Below are 17,407 nucleotides of genomic sequence, written 5' to 3'. Positions count from 1 at the left end.
GTTGATTGTTTTTCTATAGCAGCACACTCTGCTATGTTTTATTCCTTACATTGCAAAACCTGCTTGATAAATGTTTCTATTTAAAATGGCATTTTAAAACACCTTTAGATTAACTCAAAATTCTAGGATCTAAGAGTTTACATGAATATACTCCTTGGAAACTCTCTCACGTCATTCAGACTTGTCAGCGTACACCAAAGACCTCAGTTACTTAGCTAAATGCCTACTGCCTAACTACTAGTAAATCAATATTGCGTTTGTGACAGTTATACATGAGTGATAGTTTATTATTTGAGTTACTTTGTGAACTTCTCAGTGATTTGTCATAAATCTATCATTACAAAACTACCTGGTTCATTACTAAACTTTGTGTTGGCAACTAGCTAAAAGTTGATACTCTAATCTTGGATAGTTTTTATCCTACAACCATAACTACACTCAACAACCATAACTATACTCAATAAAACACTGCTTACACGGGAATGTGCAGTAGGTGGGAAGTATGTATGAGGGTGGGTTTGGTTGTTTTTAACTTGCTTTAACTTATTTTAGTACAGTATTTCTTTTATCTTTTTATGCTACTTAGCATTTTTCTTTTATATGGTTGAAAGTTGAATGTATGTATGACTGTGCACCTTAAACTGATCAACACTTTAAATTCGTTGTACATGTGGCATGTTACAATGACAATAAAAGACTAACTAACTAACTAACTAACTAACTAACTAACTAAGTTAGGAAGTGGTAGCTCAGTGGTTAAGACGTTGGACTTCTGATCGGAAGGTTGAGAGTTCAAATCCCAGCACTGCTAAGCAGCCACTGCTGGGCTCTTGAGCAAGGCCCTTAACCCTCAACTGCTCAGTTGTATAAATGAGATAATTGTAAGTCGCTCTGGATAAGGGCGTCTGCCAAATGCCATAAATGTAAAATGTAAATGTAATGTAACTAACTAACTCAGTTGGTACAAAACCATGGAGGATCTCCAAGTATGGGAAGCAGATTTGTGGGTTTATATCTAGTAATGTGTTTAATATTGATGACAGTTGAGTAAAAATCCAAGATTATAATGGCTATTTTGAGGGAAAATTGACAATTATATTGCTATAATGTGAACTTTATCACTAATGAACTCAACATGATGGTTAAAGGGCTTTGCATCTCCTGATGTGTGTCTTTTAGGTGATGCAGAAAGTGCAGCGAATTTTGCCCGGAAGCTCTTATCTCTGGGAGCAGACCCATCTCTGCGCAGCCGCTGGACCAACATGAGTGCCCTTCATTACGCTGCCTACTTCGACGTTCCTCACCTCATCCGTGTGGTGTTGCAGGCGTCTCAGCCGGGAGGTGAGCGAATATGACAGAGCGACTCAGTCCGATGCCACATTTCCTCAGACACAGATTCACAGTGAGGTGACATTTCCTTTTTTTTCTTTGTTTCAGAAGTGGATGCCACCTGCAGTGATTTTGACTTCGGCACTGCCCTGCACATCGCCGCTGCTAACCTCTGCACCGCTGCAGTCCGCTGCCTGCTGGAGCTCGGCGCTAATCCTGCATTCAGGGTACGCACCACTACAAACACTCTAAAGGAGCTGCAAATACATTTATTATTCATAGGAATGCCGTTTGGGGTTTTCGTCCATATGTTCGTAAATTATGATTCAAAGTGCGTAAGGAAGATGCATATGAAAGTAAACAGCAGCAATCATTACTGATAAGTATTGATAGTTGAAGCTTTTGTATATGGATATGAATCAAATTAATGAGGAAGATTATTACATTATGGTCTCACCTTGACTATGTCCAAAAAACTGCCATAGTAAGTAGTACACCACATTATTATAGCTATAATTATTATAATTTCTAACTCATCACTATTGAAGTCTCGGATCTGATTGGTGGGAAGGTGTTGATTTATTTTCTATAACAGCATAGCTCAGACATGCCAACATCAACAAGTGAATCTGGAATGATTGACATTTGTGTGGGTTTTGCCTGGAAACCCCGCCCCCTTCCTCCATCTCACATTCGTAGTCTCTCATCTCGTCTCGGTTTGTCGCTTGATAGATGTGCCCTCACTTTCTGTCAAGGAAATGGAGGATGATTAGAGTTCATTCATGTGAAATAAAATCTGTCAATATGTTTAACTTGAATTGTTTGAATGGCTGACTTTACATAACGAATCAATCAATTATAACAAAGAAAAAAAAGTGAAGGCATTCATGACCATACTCATAAATCATGAATCATGAAGCTAAATTTTGTGTGTTTTAGTGTTAAAATTTGACTTTCAAGCAGCTGAATTGAGCAGCTAATACCGAAGATCAGCACTCATAAGGGCTTATTACAGCTAAATGGCCAAGTGTGCATAATAGTGATGTCATGACCGCTAACTCTAGTTGAACTCTATGAGCCAGGGTATGGGGGCGGAGCTTTATACACTTGGGCAGGAATGTGAAGTGTGCTCATGAATTAAAATGAATCAATTTTTCTTGAACTCACCTATTTAACCAGTAGAGACCCAGTCTTGAGTAATTTTGACTAATCTTTCCTGCTGAACCTTTACTAAAAATTGTCAGTGTTGGCAAATTGCTGTGGTATAAACAGAACAAAACCACTTCAGGAAACACTTCAGAAAACACTGATTATTTTCCTGTAACAGCACGCACCTAAGTGTATTAATCCTTCATAACACCCTGTTCAGAATATTTGCACAACAATAGTTGATTAAAGCACATCATGTTCTTTTGCCCTCAGGATTTTATCCCAAAATATGACCTGCTATCTGGGTTAACATTTTATATTAATGAAATTAGAATTTAATCTCATTTTGCCTTGGCCAAGTGAGGTTTCTTGGTCATGCGATTTGTTACGTTTGGCAAATATGACTTGGCGGCTCACCACATAGAAATGAATATTGTAACTTATACTGTAAGAAGAGAATAAGCAGTAAAGATTTATTTCTGCAGTATTTATTGTACATAATGTGAAGATTAAATGTATATTAAGTACTTCATGTTTAACAATATGTGCTGGATCCAGAGACCTTAACGTATTGAACGTCTAAGAGTAATTGTGCTTGAATAATGGGGCTGTCCCTTTGTAGCGCTGTATTCCACACTTTACACTCCAAGCGCATAATGATGTATGAACTCAACACAGTATTTGTACTTACTACTTGCTGGATTTATCTATCTATATATATATATATATATATTTTAAATATTCAGATTCCTTTTTAAGGATAGCATGGAACAGCCTTACAGGATGTAGCTTCATTTACACACATATAGACGCGTGACTGGCTTTTATTTCTCTCTTTCAGCCAGCTCCCAGGGGCATGAAGTTAAATTAGCCATACTCATTTCTTTTCCTAGACTCATTTTACACTCACAAGGCATTACAGCCAGAAGTCCTGAACTGCTCAAACAGCAGCTTCCACACTTTCTGAATGGTAATTATTGATATTGTTTACCCTTATGAAAAATGCAGCATTTTCGATGGACCGGGTGTTGCGTTTGGCAACACGCACAAACACACACGCACACACACGTACTCCTTATCAAATTACTTTGTGACCTGAGGCTTCTGACCTTCTTTGTGACTGACCATCATGATCAATCAGCAGAGGTTTTTATAGTGATGTCATGATTGGAGCTGCATAATGTTTATCTTGCCGCTCAGATACGTTACAACTCATATTAGCAGTAGTTGTTTTATTGTGTAATAATGTATACAATTTATACCAAAACGCTGTTGAATTGTCAAATCTGATAGGCTAGAATGTATGGATTAATTGTTGTAATTCCATCTGAAAGGCAAATCAGGTTTGTTATTAATACACTCGTTCTATCGTTACCATAGTAACAACTTGCACGGAGACTCGAATGGCGGACGCTCCACATAAACGGATTTTAAAAAACTGCTTATTAGTTGATTATGGCGAAGTTTTCTGTAAGGAGATTATGGTGAAGTTTTCTGTATAGAGAAGTTTTCTGTAACGGTCAGGGGTAAAGCTGTAACTTTAACTTTCGGACATGGGAAAGTCTTCAGGACAGAACCTTCCAGTTTCTTGGTAAAATAACAAGCTGGATTTTTCGTCTTATTAACTTTGAGAGAGAGAGAGAGAAAAAGAGAGGCTGGTGAAGGAACATCTCACATTATAGCTGCTGTAATATAAGTGATAACGTAAGTGGAACCTTTTTTTATGGACATTCCACTACAATGAATGAAGCTGTTGTTCTTTAATAAATAAAAACTGTAATCAGTAAAGTGCTGTGGTATAAGGGGAATAAAACACTTCAAAATAATGGTAACAGTAACTCTGCTTCATGCTGGGCCGCATCACATCCACCAGTCACAGCAAATGTCTTATAATAGTGCTGAATATTGCAAACAAAATGCTTCTGAAGCTGTAGGAAGTGAAACCTGTTGATATATCAAATAGTAGATGTAGTACTGGTTGTCAAAACATGACATTCATTCCAAAGTTCTGAGTGTAAATAAGCTCTTTTTTTTTTTTATCCCTCTGAGTTTTCTCACTTCATTGCTTCCATAAACGCAGCTAGCTATGTAATTAATTTAATGTCCATTGCTGTTGAAGTGTCTTGCCTCTGGAAAGGAGAAATCCTTCATTCTGATGGTATGAAAATTGCTAGACAAAATGATCAGCCAGTCTCCTCTCAGTTTCCCCTGAAGTACTGCTCGTTGCACAGAAGATTCCAGCAAGCAACTGCAGTGTACTGTAAAAATAATTCTACATTTTGTTGTTTTATTGAGTATCTCGAGCCTAGAAATTAGGTAGTGATAACTGTTCTATAAAATATCGTTGTTTTATTATTATTTTAGATTTCTTCATTTATTAATTGCAAAAGTTTACATACCCCTAGGACAAAATGAATTATTTGTCAGCTTATAAAATAGAACTTGATCCAACTCATCTAACAGCATGTTGAACTCGAAGTGCAGCGGCAGAAAGTGTGAAGCTTAGGCTGGGCTGAAAAACGCTAGCTGAGCTGAAAAAGTCTCCTGTTGAGAGTTACAGCAAGTGACTGACCACACACAATCAAGTGCAGTTCAGCATTTTTATCCATATAAGTTGAAAAGCTCACTAAAATAAAATGTATTTTTTATTATTATTATTATTATTATTATTGTTGTTGTTGTTGTTGCTAATAATAATACACGTGATTACACATTTTAATTAATTTTGAGGTTTGCTAAATCTATAAAAATAGTAATGATTATTAAAGCATTTCAGTGATTCACAATATGTATCATGATATTTAGGTTTGCAAACAATTTCCCACTAATGCAGTAGTGAGTCTTTATTTAATGTCGAAATGTAATTTCATTTTTACATAGAGAATTGCATATTTACTTAATTTAAAATAATTAATATTTAACATTTTACGGTTTAAAATTCAGTTTCTAATTATGTACAAAAAATTAATAAAAAGATATCACAATATCCACGATATCTCAGAAAAGCATTTTCTGAGATATCATGGATATTGTGATATCTCTTTTATTATTTTTCATTTAAAAAAATGTAATTGTTTTTAATGTCTACAAAAATACATTTGTAATTGTATTTAATGTCTGCAAAAATATATATTTTAAAAATTCCTTTAGATTTAAAAATACGTTTTATTTATAAATATTTGAAAGATTAAGTGCAAAATTTTAACAGCCTCTACCAGTCAGTTTATAATTATTTTAAAAAAAATAAAATAAAAAGGTATCACAATATTCATGATATCCCAGAAAAGCGTTTTCTGACATAATTTATCCCGATCAATATTATATCTTCATATCACCCAGCCCTGGGATCAACGTGATACTAGAATTAGTGTTAATTATCTAATTCGTCTGTTTAGTGAATCAGATTCTCTACTCAGTTTTATGGCATTGACGTTATTTGGTTTATAATACAGAGCTGATGGAACAGCCTTTCAGTCAGACAGTTTCAATTTTTCCTGCTGTATAATACATTATTCATGAAATCATTCATGTAGCTCTCTGATATGATACACAGTGTGTGGTTCCATGCCTGTTGCACAGCACAGACAGAGTTGGCAGTGAATCAGAGCCTACATGTCCTGGGGAGTGGGACAGCACTGAATAGAGCATTTAGTAAAACGATGGAGGAGGAATAATATTGTTGGGGGAAAAAAAATACTAAAGGGATAAGAGTACTGCATATCCATGAAGACTGACCTTGATCAGTGTTCATGTACTGTGCTTTTGATTCTTGTTTTTCGTTTCACTGTCAGGATGATTTTAAATAGAGGTTCTTTAGAGAATTGAACATGATGTCTTTGCATGGTTGCGTATTCACAGAGAAATATCATTACAATGAAATATCCCATAACATTTGGCATTGAAAAATTACAGACAAAATTAGACACAAATTTGTTCTGCGTTGTTTTGAAGCTTAAGCGTTCCATCAGTGATATGTAGAGGATTTTTTTATGATAAATTGCACCACTTGAGGGCAGTGTGGCAACGTTTAATAGCCATGAGGTCTCAGAATTGCAGTGAGCTCCAGCAGAGAGCATGGCGCGATAGCTGTGTGGTTAGTGCATCAGTAAGAAGCAGTGATTCAGTCAATAGTTATGACCACTCTCACTTCATATTAGTAGCAGAGAAATCACTGAACACCAGTAATTATTTCATTTCAAACCCTGGACTGTATCTACAAGAGCTTGCTTTAGGTATGTGAAGTGTGGACTTCATATGCAGGTGATCATTTCTCAGAATAAATTAGCTTAAATCTACAGCTCCAACATGAGCATCCTTCACTGTAATGCCATTTAGACTTTGATTAAAAGAACCAGTTCAGTTCATGTTCACATTCAAGCAGCTTTCTTGGCATGACTGTATAGAGGGCATTGTTTCCAAAGCATCGGGAATACAATAAGAAAAAAATATATAATAACAATACGAACATTAGAAATAGCAGCAGAAATATCAATTGCATCACTAATATTAACAGTAAATAATATCAGAAATATAAATAGCAATACTAATATTAAACAGTAGCAATAAAAAAAATATATAATACTGGCATAAATATCAATAATGACAATACTAATATTAACAGTACCAGTAGTATGGAGTTAATTTTGTACCAAATGTTTCAAATAAAATAATAAAATCTGCAAGCAAAATGGCAGCAGTAGTAGTAGTAGTAGTAATAATAATAATAACAATAATAATAATAATAATAATAGTAATAAATAGCAAATCATTAACAATACTAATATTTAACAATAGCAAAAGTAATAATAATGAATAATAACAGCAGAAATATCAGTAATGATAATTCTAATATTAACAGTAAATACTAGCAATAATAAATACATAAATACTACTAACAGCACGCGTGTGTATATATATATATATATATATATATGTGTGTGTGTGTGTGTGTGTGTGTGTGTGTGTGTGTGTACGTATATATATGTATATATATAATATATAGCAGTATCTGCAAGCATCGTCATTAAAAATACGCCGTGAATTGCACCTTGACTCACGAGCAAAGTGACCCGAAACCAGTGCTCAGTGCTCGCAGAAGTGAGATGGGACATGGGACAGTTTCACTGCATGTTCTTTTCACTGCATGTTGATAATGAAAAGCTTCGAGTAAGTGCAATTCACTGCGTTTTTAATGATCCCGCTTGCAGACACTGCTCTGCATGCTCAGGTTGGCCGCCCTCGCACTCGCTATTAACGATACTGTTTAAAAGCCATAACATGCTTCACGAGGTTACGTGTACGATAGGAAGATGCTCCTGTTGATATTTTCGCAGAGCATAGTGTGCAGTCTGCTTTGCTTTAATGTGCCTAGATCGCTTTCCTTTTGTGCCGCCCAGTGATCGTAATGACAATAATAGTAAGACTACAAATGATAAGAGTAAACACAACATGAGTACCAACCATAATAACCAGCGAATTTCAGTTTCGTTTCAAACTCTCGAATAGCTGAGCTCTGTTCACTTTGATTTCATTTTTATCCTGGATGAGATCAGCACCAAAATGTCAGTAATGATTTATTTTCAATCTCTGGACGGTGTGTGTTATGCGTTCACTGTAGCTGACTCGCGTCCAACTTGGGTCTGATCCTAACATCAAACTGCTTCGACTTGCCGCTCAGAAAACTGTGATGTTTCCACTGGGAATGATGAAAGAGTTCATCTACATTTATGAGTGTGAGAGAGAGCGAGAGTGAGAGAGCAGCACTAATCGAGTAATACGTTGAAGTTCTGTGTATTTTTACCCATAACTGTTTGTTCATTTGTTGGAAAGTCACATGAAACATTTATGCAATGTTCAGCCTGCATCAAATTTCTCATTATGTTTTCAGATGATCATATTCTATAAAATTTTAGGTGCAGCTGTTTATCATCTTTAGCTTCCATCGTCCATTGTATAAGGTCTTTTCTGTAATGTCCATGGTCAATGCCCTCTAAAAACCCTGCTATCGAGCTTGCTGAGAAATAAGCGTACATGTGATTGCTGCTTGCTTTATAGTGTGTGTGTGTGTGTGTGTGTGTGTTTACTTGGCTCCCACACACTTTGCACCTCTGAGCAAAAAGGGACGCTGTGCTACACTGTGCTGTAGAGCAGCACAGCCCTATGGCTCAGACTTTTTGAATACCTTCCCATGATAAATCTAAAGCACCCTCATTCTCTCGAGCAGTACATTTGCGTTCATGTCATAATGGAACATAACGTCCGCTGGAAATATACAAACGCAAAAAAAAAAAAAAAAAAGCCTCTTCAGCCTCATCCGTATAATAGAAAGGCATCCTCATTGTGGAAAGGTCCAGCTCTGTCTGGTTATATTTAAGCACTGCGTGAGTTTAGGCTGTGTTAAATTGTAACCGTGTTTGTCTTTCTTCTTCTGCCGGCCGTAGGCCCTTTTCTGCTTGCGACGCTTAATCTTGTTACTCAATTAATGTCAAGCGTGACACTTTACTGCTGGCCATCTTGGCTTCCTGATGCCAGTTCTGTGCCTGTCGCATTGCATTGTGGAAGAAGCAGAGAGAGTGGAGGGTGTAGGATATTCAGGCGACTTGCTCTGCTTTCGACTGACTCACACAGCTGGTTTGATTGAGTGCCATGCTGAAATGCAAGCGAAGTGCACAGACTCGGGGCAGAACCATAGTGCAGAATGTTTCTTGGCCTGCGGGAAACCTCCCTCTGTGAACAGCAGCTGACTTCATTTAGGAATTAAACATTTCTATTTATTTTCTTATTTAATTTTTGTTTAATTAAATCACAGGAAACACATTAAGGGCAGTCTTCATTTACAAATCTGCTGAGTTAAACATAGACAGAAATAACCAAAAAAAAAAGGAACAATGAAAACACAAAGTGATGCATTTACCTCCCCAACTATTTTCATGAATAAATGATTCAAATGTTGCAGTTTATTAATAAGAAAACTCAGCTGTGAGCTCCTCTGAAGTTAATTCCATGTGTTTGGAACGTCATCTGAAGTCCTTGTTTTTTTTTCCCAGGTTTTCAGATTGATATATTTTTAATTTGTTAATACAAGATACAGGCTGAGGGCGGGGTAGCTTCGTGGTTAGCATGTTTGCCGCTCACCTCCGGGGTTGGGGGTTCTATACCTGTCTCCGCCCTGTGTACATGGAGTTTGCACATTCTCCCAGTGCTCCACCGTTTTCGTCCGGGTTCTCCAGTTTCCAAAGACATGTGCTGTAGGCTGATTGGCATCTTTAATTGTCCATAGTGTGTGAATGGGTGTGTGCGTGATTGTGCGATATGCAGTGGGTTGGCACCCCGTACAGGGTGTCCCCAGCCTTGTGCCGAGAGTCTCCTGGGACAGGCTCCTGGGATAGGCTCCAGGCTCCCCCACGACCCTCTATAGGATAAGCGGTACAGAGGATGGAAGGAAGGAAGGATGGATGGATGGATGGATGGAAGATACATGCTGTTGGATTCCAGGATTCACAAGAAATGTTGATGAGATATATTAGAGAAGGTGTGTCAAACTGTACTATATGTACATCAGCATTTTTGTGAGCCCCAAGAATTAAGGCTATTAATTTTTAATGTATTTTTATGTCTTCTATCAATTAATACCAATAACCAAGGCTCTGAATGTTTTCTAGGAATAAGTACGACTTAAAAAAAAAAATATATATATATATATATATATATATATATATATATATATATATATATATATATATGTATGTGTGTGTGTGTGTGTGTGTATATATATATATGTATGTGTGTGTGTGTGTGTGTGTGTATATGTCTATCTCTCTGTCTCTCTCTCTCGCTACATATATACATAGAGAGAGAGAGAGAGAGATAGATATGAAATATACAGTATAACATTAAGAAAGAGATTCAAAAAGAAGTCACATGCGCTTATCTCTGCTAAGACCATACATGTCTGTAGTCTTCCAACTTTCCTGTCTCCACACTCCATCAACTCCATCGACCAGCGACTCAGCTTTGTGAGACGTGAGCCCACGTGCACTATCCGAGATGTGGGTGGTCACTGCGGTCTGGTGTGAATACTGGAAATTGTGTTTGGGGAAAAATAAAGTGTGAAAATACTCAATATTATTTTTGCAAGTTCTCATACAGGCTGTATTTGGCCTGTGGGCCTTGAGTTTGACATCTGTACATTATAGTGTATGTTTAGGGCAGTGCCAGCTAAGCGGTTGAGGTTGTATCAGAAAGCTCCTGTTGGATCGGTGAGCAAGGCTTGTACACAGTCCCACCATGCTGAAACATGCTGAGCTGCTTATTAACTGTTTAGCAATAGCACTTTTTAATTGGACCCCTTGCTGTGACAGTGTGGAAGCCACCTGAAAACTATGCTTTTCTGCTTTTTCAGCTAAAGCAGCAGTCAGATCAAATGGAACAGGAAAGCCAGTTCACTAAAGGGGAGAATATGCGGGATGTGAAAAATTTTGTTATCCATTACTTTTGTTTCTCACAAACTTTGACCTGTGAATCCATGAGTCTCAGGTGGGGAAAAAGTGGGACTATTTGCTTGGTAAAATAAATAAATATTTTTGCTGATCAGCCTTGCTGATTTTTTATTTTTTTTTTGCTGTTGCTTGGTGAGATACCCTAGGAGTTTTTTGAGTTTTCTCTCTGCTTTATCAGATTTTCTTGTTAGCATGTTGACACTTCTGCTGGTAGTGTTTATTTCCAAAAAAGTTTTATTTTATTTTAGCTCCAGCGATGCTTGGTGCAAAAGCTACATTTTCCAGGGTTGCTCTTAGTAAAGACTTCTTTCATGCAACCCTTTAAGCATTTTATTTATTTATTTATTTATGTATTTATTTATTTATTTATTTATTGTGCAAATGGCATCTAATAGTTGATTAGAAATCTGTGTCTCTCTGAAAGCTCTGGATTCTCATTTGCCTCCTTCACCATTCCTTTCTTTGTTTTAAATGTTTTGTTTTTTTTTAAGTTTTTATGATGATGTTTTGTTAGAGAAAAGGTCAAACATTTCTTCAGTTGTTTAATAGAAAAGTCACTTATTGTGCCCATTCTTTGAAAGGTGCCAATAATTTTACGCATATAACTATACTGTTCTCGGCTACTGAGTCACCCTTTGGTAAATAATAATGAAAAATTAGAAGTTGTCAGTACTTATAAATGTTTGCTGTTCTCTGCTTTTGGTTCTGTTTGAGCAGAATGATAAGGGACAGTGTCCTGTAGACGTGGTGCCTGAGCCTCTGGACATGCCTCTTGAGATGGCAGATGCTGCAGCTCAGGCCAAAGAGCTGAGGACGTTGCTGAGGGATGTTCTACCCCAACCTGTCACTCCTCGGTCTCTCATGCCCGGGCAAGCCCTCGACCTTCACTCAGAGAAGGCCCAAGCACATCTCGCCAATATGGGCATCCACCTCGGAGACAAGGTCGTCATCGCTGGCCAGAAGGTACCATTTAGTCCGATAATTCAGTTCATAACAACAGGCAACTTTTCAAGTGATCATACAGTTTATTGACAAGATCTTGCTAATCTTGAAGCTGCTAGATCCACAAGCAAAATGTGAAGGTTGTACATTCCCATTTATCCATTTCTATCATTGTAAATAAGCACACACCTCTTCCCAGTCTTCTCTCTCCTCCTCATCTTCTGTTTACTTTTAAGGAATCCCACGCCCATGTTTAATCAGTATGGGTTTTGGCTCTGGCGTAAAACAGCAGCTGCCAAAAGCTTCCCACTTCTCCCCTTTACACTTTCACAACCACTTCTTGTACCGTTATCTGTCCAAGTGTGGGCTACACTTGAAAACCCAATGTTGTTTTACATTTGTCACAACTTAGCTTTTGATGCTTAATATGTTGTATGAATCTTGTAATAGTGTTTAATATTTTTAAACCAAATGAATCCAAAAATTGATTGCATTTAATGTTTAGAACAAGTGGCCTCCACCACCAGCATGACTAGTCCTATTGACTTATCCTTATCCTTATCTGGTCCTATAGCTACTGAAGAAAAAATATTTCAGGCATTTGACATTGCTGTGACTTTGACCCATTTTGGAACCGTTCCAAAATCTAGTCATTTTATCTGCTGGATTCGATGATAATTCTATATAAATTCTACAAATGCTTAAGCACTCATTCTTAAGCTATCGCAATAACCCGAATATTAGATGGACGGATGGACAGTTGTATAGACTGAAAACATAGTGGCAGGTTCTATCTTCTATAATAAAATTATATTAACCAATTATGTTGCTTTTCTTCTAATTCAATAGCTTAATTAATGTGAAATAATATATTTACATATTACGTAATTACTTCTTATCTGATTGGTTATATCTGGCTTTTTTCTCCATTTAAAAAGAGACAAAAAGTTTTGCTTAGCCTTTTCAGAAGGTTGGAACTGTGGTGTGTTGCACTTTCCAAAAAAAAAAAGAATATCTTTGTTCCCATTGGTCTGTAACCAAAATTCTTGCAAATAAATATAATTCAGATGCTGTTTGGGCACAGTTTGATTCAGTGGTCAATTGGTTAGATATTAAAACGTGACTGCACTGGAAACAGTCAATCCAGTCTGGAAAACCTGATTTCTCCATGACCATTTCTGCTGCAGGTGAGCATGTGCTTTACGCTAAACTTTATTGGTCTGACATAAAGAATTTCTGATCCCACAACAGCGTGGTGCAAAAATATCATATAAAATCATATATATATATTGTGTATATGTATATATATATATATAGATGGAATAAACAAATGATATTAGTAATAAATGTGGATGTATAGGAATGGAAATTAGGATGGCAGTGTCAAAAGGAGGATTTCTTCTGTCATTGTATCTGTAATAAGTAGCTGTAGGTTGCATTTCTCTATGACATGAACATGAAGTCCATAACATCCAGCTGCCCAAACCAACGGAATCCCAAGTATTAGACGAGACACAGACAATATGAATATACTGCATTCCATATAAAAATATATTCTCTCTCTTTTCTTATTTTGAAAAGATTTTTAGATGAGCTAAGCCACACGTGTAGAGAAAACAGACTACCCTTTTATGTGCTAATACACAGCTGCTGAAGGATGTGAATAATGTAAAGTAAATGTCAGTATCGCTAGCAAGCTCTCATATATTGTTTGCCTTAAGCACTGGCTAAAAGCTGCAATACAATTTATAGAACATCAACACTGTTGGACTGTTTCATAAATGCCAAGCAAGAAATATATTTAGATGTCTTTAGATTGAAGTTTGTTTAGAGCTGTATGTAGAGCTGTAACCACACAGTGACCAGTCATGACTGGTTATCGTTTACAGTATTGCTATTGGGTCAGATGTTTGGAATACACAGGGTACACATATGGTTTTCAAAGTGGAGTTAAGCATTCATAGGGTGGAGTCAATACCGAAATTGCGTTCATAGGTTTTCAGACCTCAGACTTTCCAGATAATGGACTTGTGGTTCTGATAACGCACATGTGGAGTGGAGTTTACCAAAAACAGAGACGCATCTCAGAGCTGGAGCAGTATTAAGTCCAGCCCCACTGTCTGGACGTATGTTTGTTCTAAGCACCCTGCCATCCTGTCATTCATGAAATTCATGTTTTGGGCTGAAAATACACTAAAAATACACTAGGATTTAAAAATATGATCAAATTATATGATCAAATTATGAATTACACTTACATTGAGTTGTATCCATAACAAATGAGTGCTTGGTCACTTGCTGCAACTCTCACCCCTGCCTAAGCGTCACACTTTCTGCTGCTTACTTCTAGTTTAATATGAATAAAAAAATAAATAAATAAAAAAAGGTCTAGTTCGCGCTATTTGCTGGATCAAGTGCTATTTTATAAGCTGATAAATAGTAATATCGTATATGTATCATATGTATCATATTGGTCTTTCTTTTAGATTATACTGCAGTTGATGTTAAGCATGTTATTTAAAAAAAACCCTGAAAAATCTGGCAACCTTGGAGCTGTGATTATTGTCCCATTCTTTGAATTTTTCTTTCAGATTGTTACTTGATAGAATAATGAATTCTTCTATGTAAGCTTCCTCCAAGATACGTGAAGCCAAACAACTGCATATTTTCGAACTGCTGCTCATGCTGCATCACAGGGCAGCGTAACATACTTGGAGGATCATGCTATCCGCCCTCTTCTGCATACATGAGGTCACAGACACCCACAATTAGCTAGTGTCACTGTGATTGGCAGGGGAAAGAGAGAGGCCATTCTTGCTCTCTTGGACTTCCAGCCATGGATGGCTGTGGCATTGTCGCGATTCGTTCTCGTGGGTGAACGCTTTTCTTTTTTTTGCCTCTGTTTTGAACATTTTTATCCAAAGCGACTTGCGATTGAGTCAGGATACAGTGGAGCAGTTTAAGGTCAGGTGACCTTGTTTGAGGACCCAGCAACAGTAGCTTGTAATCTTCTGAACAGTTGCTACAGAGCCACCTCGAATGCTAAATGTATTAGTGCTAAGTATTTTTCAGTTAAAGCTCATTATCAGAATCAGCCTTGGTTGCTCTTGTTCTCAAGTCGTCTGACCTAAATAAGAAAGCAGGGACTATAGGGAGTGGACAGCTACCTGATTGGCATTGTCCTTGCTTTTACTTCTGGAGCTCCAACTGCATAGTTGTACAGGCACAAAGATGAATAAGCCATTAATAAAATCCCACAGCACGCTGGGACTAAAGTGCAGCAAGCAGCAAGAATCCGTAGATTGGCTAATCAAAACTCCATTATCGTTGGGCCGCCTCTGCGCCGCCCCGCTCTCTTTGATCTCTATTTTACTTTTTTAACGTTATTTCTATCGGAGTTCATTTGGCTGTTTACGAATGCAGGTATGCAAAAAGTGTCACCCGCTCTGCACTGTCCTGAATACACACTGCTGTGTATGTGTGTGGGTGTCTCTGTGCAAGAATAATCACTTTTCATTGCTCTCTGGAGGACAGAGCATGATAAAGCAAGCATGAAACAGGTCTATTGAATGAGCATTATCTTCCCACGACCCCACACAGCTAGAAAACAATTTTGCCTGCTATTCCCTGCAGATCTCTCTGTGTTTGCTCAAGGACTTCACTACGCACACGGAGCTTGTGGTCCCTGTAACATTTTTGAACATTAAGAACAGACTTCTCTCTTGAATTCTTGTCTAATGGTGTAGTGTGTTTGTGTGGTATGGATGTATTTAGGTGGGGATCCTGCGGTTCTGTGGCAGCACCGAGTTTGCCGGGGGTCTGTGGGCCGGTGTGGAGCTTCAGCAGCCGGAGGGGAAGAATGACGGATCCGTAGCTGGTGTTCAGTACTTTACCTGCCGTATGAAACATGGTATAATTGTAAATCTAATTTCTCTACATGATGTCTTGGTAAGATTTTCAATGAAGGTCATAGTTACTGTATAACAAACTATGAACACATTCATATCATGCTATAAAGCATTCATAAAGCATGATGCACTGTTATGATTATTTATGAAAGTGCATTATGCCTTATATTATCTTTATTATGCATTATTAACATGATGGATTATAGGTAGTGTTTAAACACATATTGTATGGCAAACTTCACCGAAACCCAATCCCACATTGCATAGTGCTTTATGAAACGTATGTTTTCTCTGGTAATTTTTTCTTTCTTTTTTTTCATACCAGAGGGATTATCAAGAAATTATATAATAAATTATGAGAATAAAGCATTGCGAATGCTGCCTGTAGATATATAGATGTAAATCTCACTTTACTTAGTGCTGACAAATGCAACTTATATGCTATTATGCTCAGGTAAAAAAAATAATATGTCTGTCAATAATCTAGAAGTCAAAATGTATGTAAATTTAATCACAAAAAAGTGTCATTGTGTCTCCGACTAAACATACTGCACAAAGCAATTTTGTTAAAGCATTTTGGTAAATGTTTCTATTGATAAATGTTATAAATAAACATGCCTATAAATTATAATGCTTTTTAGAAATATTTATAATGTCTTTATAAGGGCATTATGATATTTTATGACTGTATTCTTGGATCAGTATACATATGACCTTCATAGAAAGTGTTACTGCATTTATTTATTTATTTATTTATTTAATTATTGCATACCAAGTGTCGTTAGATATGAGCCTCATTAATTTTTCATTTCCTCTCCCCGTCCACTTTTTATTCGTTTTGCACTTAAGATTTTATATACCAGTGTTCTTGTCTGAAAATAGGTCATTCCAGCTATATATAGCTCAGTAATGATGAAATATCTTTCAGCCTATATTATGTTAATACAACACACTATTTAGAAGCACAGAGGGAAGCAGGATCTGTTCTGTCTTTATTTTTTCCCCCTTTTCTCGAATGAAATAAGCTTTTGATTTGAGAACTATTAGTATAGTTGTAGTATAAAACACTGTAGTTGTAAAATGTCTCTCTGACCCTCTCACTGTTTTTTTTTTTTTTTTTTTTGCAGGAATCTTTGCTCCCCTTTCTAAAATCAGTAAATTCTCTGAGCGACGCAGACCCATCCCTCGTCACCCCGCCGCTCCTCTCCGCCCCCCTCGCCACATCGACCTCTCCCGGGTCAAGTCGAAAGTCGACACAGGTACGCTTTCCTTTGACTAGCAGTGAAAGTGCCCTAGTTTTCCACATGTACAGTATATTTGTATCCTTAGGGATTGCATGATGCATAATCCTTCCATAACCCTTCCCTAAAGTGATTTGTGGAGGTAGTGATGAAGAATGATCCTGCGAGAAAAGAGGAGCATAAAGGAAAGTAAGAAGGAAAGTAAGAAGGAAAGTAAGAAGGAAAGTAATTTCAAGCTGTGAATGAAAGATTATTACACAGAGTATTAAAGAAAATAGCCGTAACTGTAACTCTAGCCATCAAAACTGTGCACTAAATACTATAGTACATGATTAAAACC

The 17,407-nt window shown here is 37.1% G+C and overlaps 1 protein-coding gene across 5 annotated transcripts in view; it reads left to right on the top strand.

The window, feature by feature from the left end:
• Positions 1–17,407, top strand: part of zgc:103755 (uncharacterized protein LOC449988 homolog) — a 65,880-nt gene that overhangs the window by 14,304 nt on the left and 34,169 nt on the right. For all 5 annotated transcript variants that reach the window (XR_008302535.1, XM_034308362.2, XM_053237616.1 and 2 more), the window contains 5 exons: positions 1,180–1,341; positions 1,438–1,556; positions 11,694–11,939; positions 15,693–15,828; positions 16,954–17,085. Coding sequence is in view for 4 of the 5 variants with exons in the window: in XM_034308362.2 (XP_034164253.2) it covers positions 1,180–1,341; positions 1,438–1,556; positions 11,694–11,939; positions 15,693–15,828; positions 16,954–17,085 (795 nt within the window). In the remaining variant the exon portion in view is untranslated. The remainder of the gene's footprint in view (positions 1–1,179; positions 1,342–1,437; positions 1,557–11,693; positions 11,940–15,692; positions 15,829–16,953; positions 17,086–17,407) is intronic.

Source organism: Pangasianodon hypophthalmus, chromosome 10, assembly GCF_027358585.1.
Source record: "Pangasianodon hypophthalmus isolate fPanHyp1 chromosome 10, fPanHyp1.pri, whole genome shotgun sequence".
NCBI classification, from domain to species: Eukaryota; Metazoa; Chordata; class Actinopteri; order Siluriformes; family Pangasiidae; genus Pangasianodon; species Pangasianodon hypophthalmus.
Note: the sequence above shows the minus strand (reverse complement) of the source record. Positions and strands in the feature narration are given on the sequence as shown.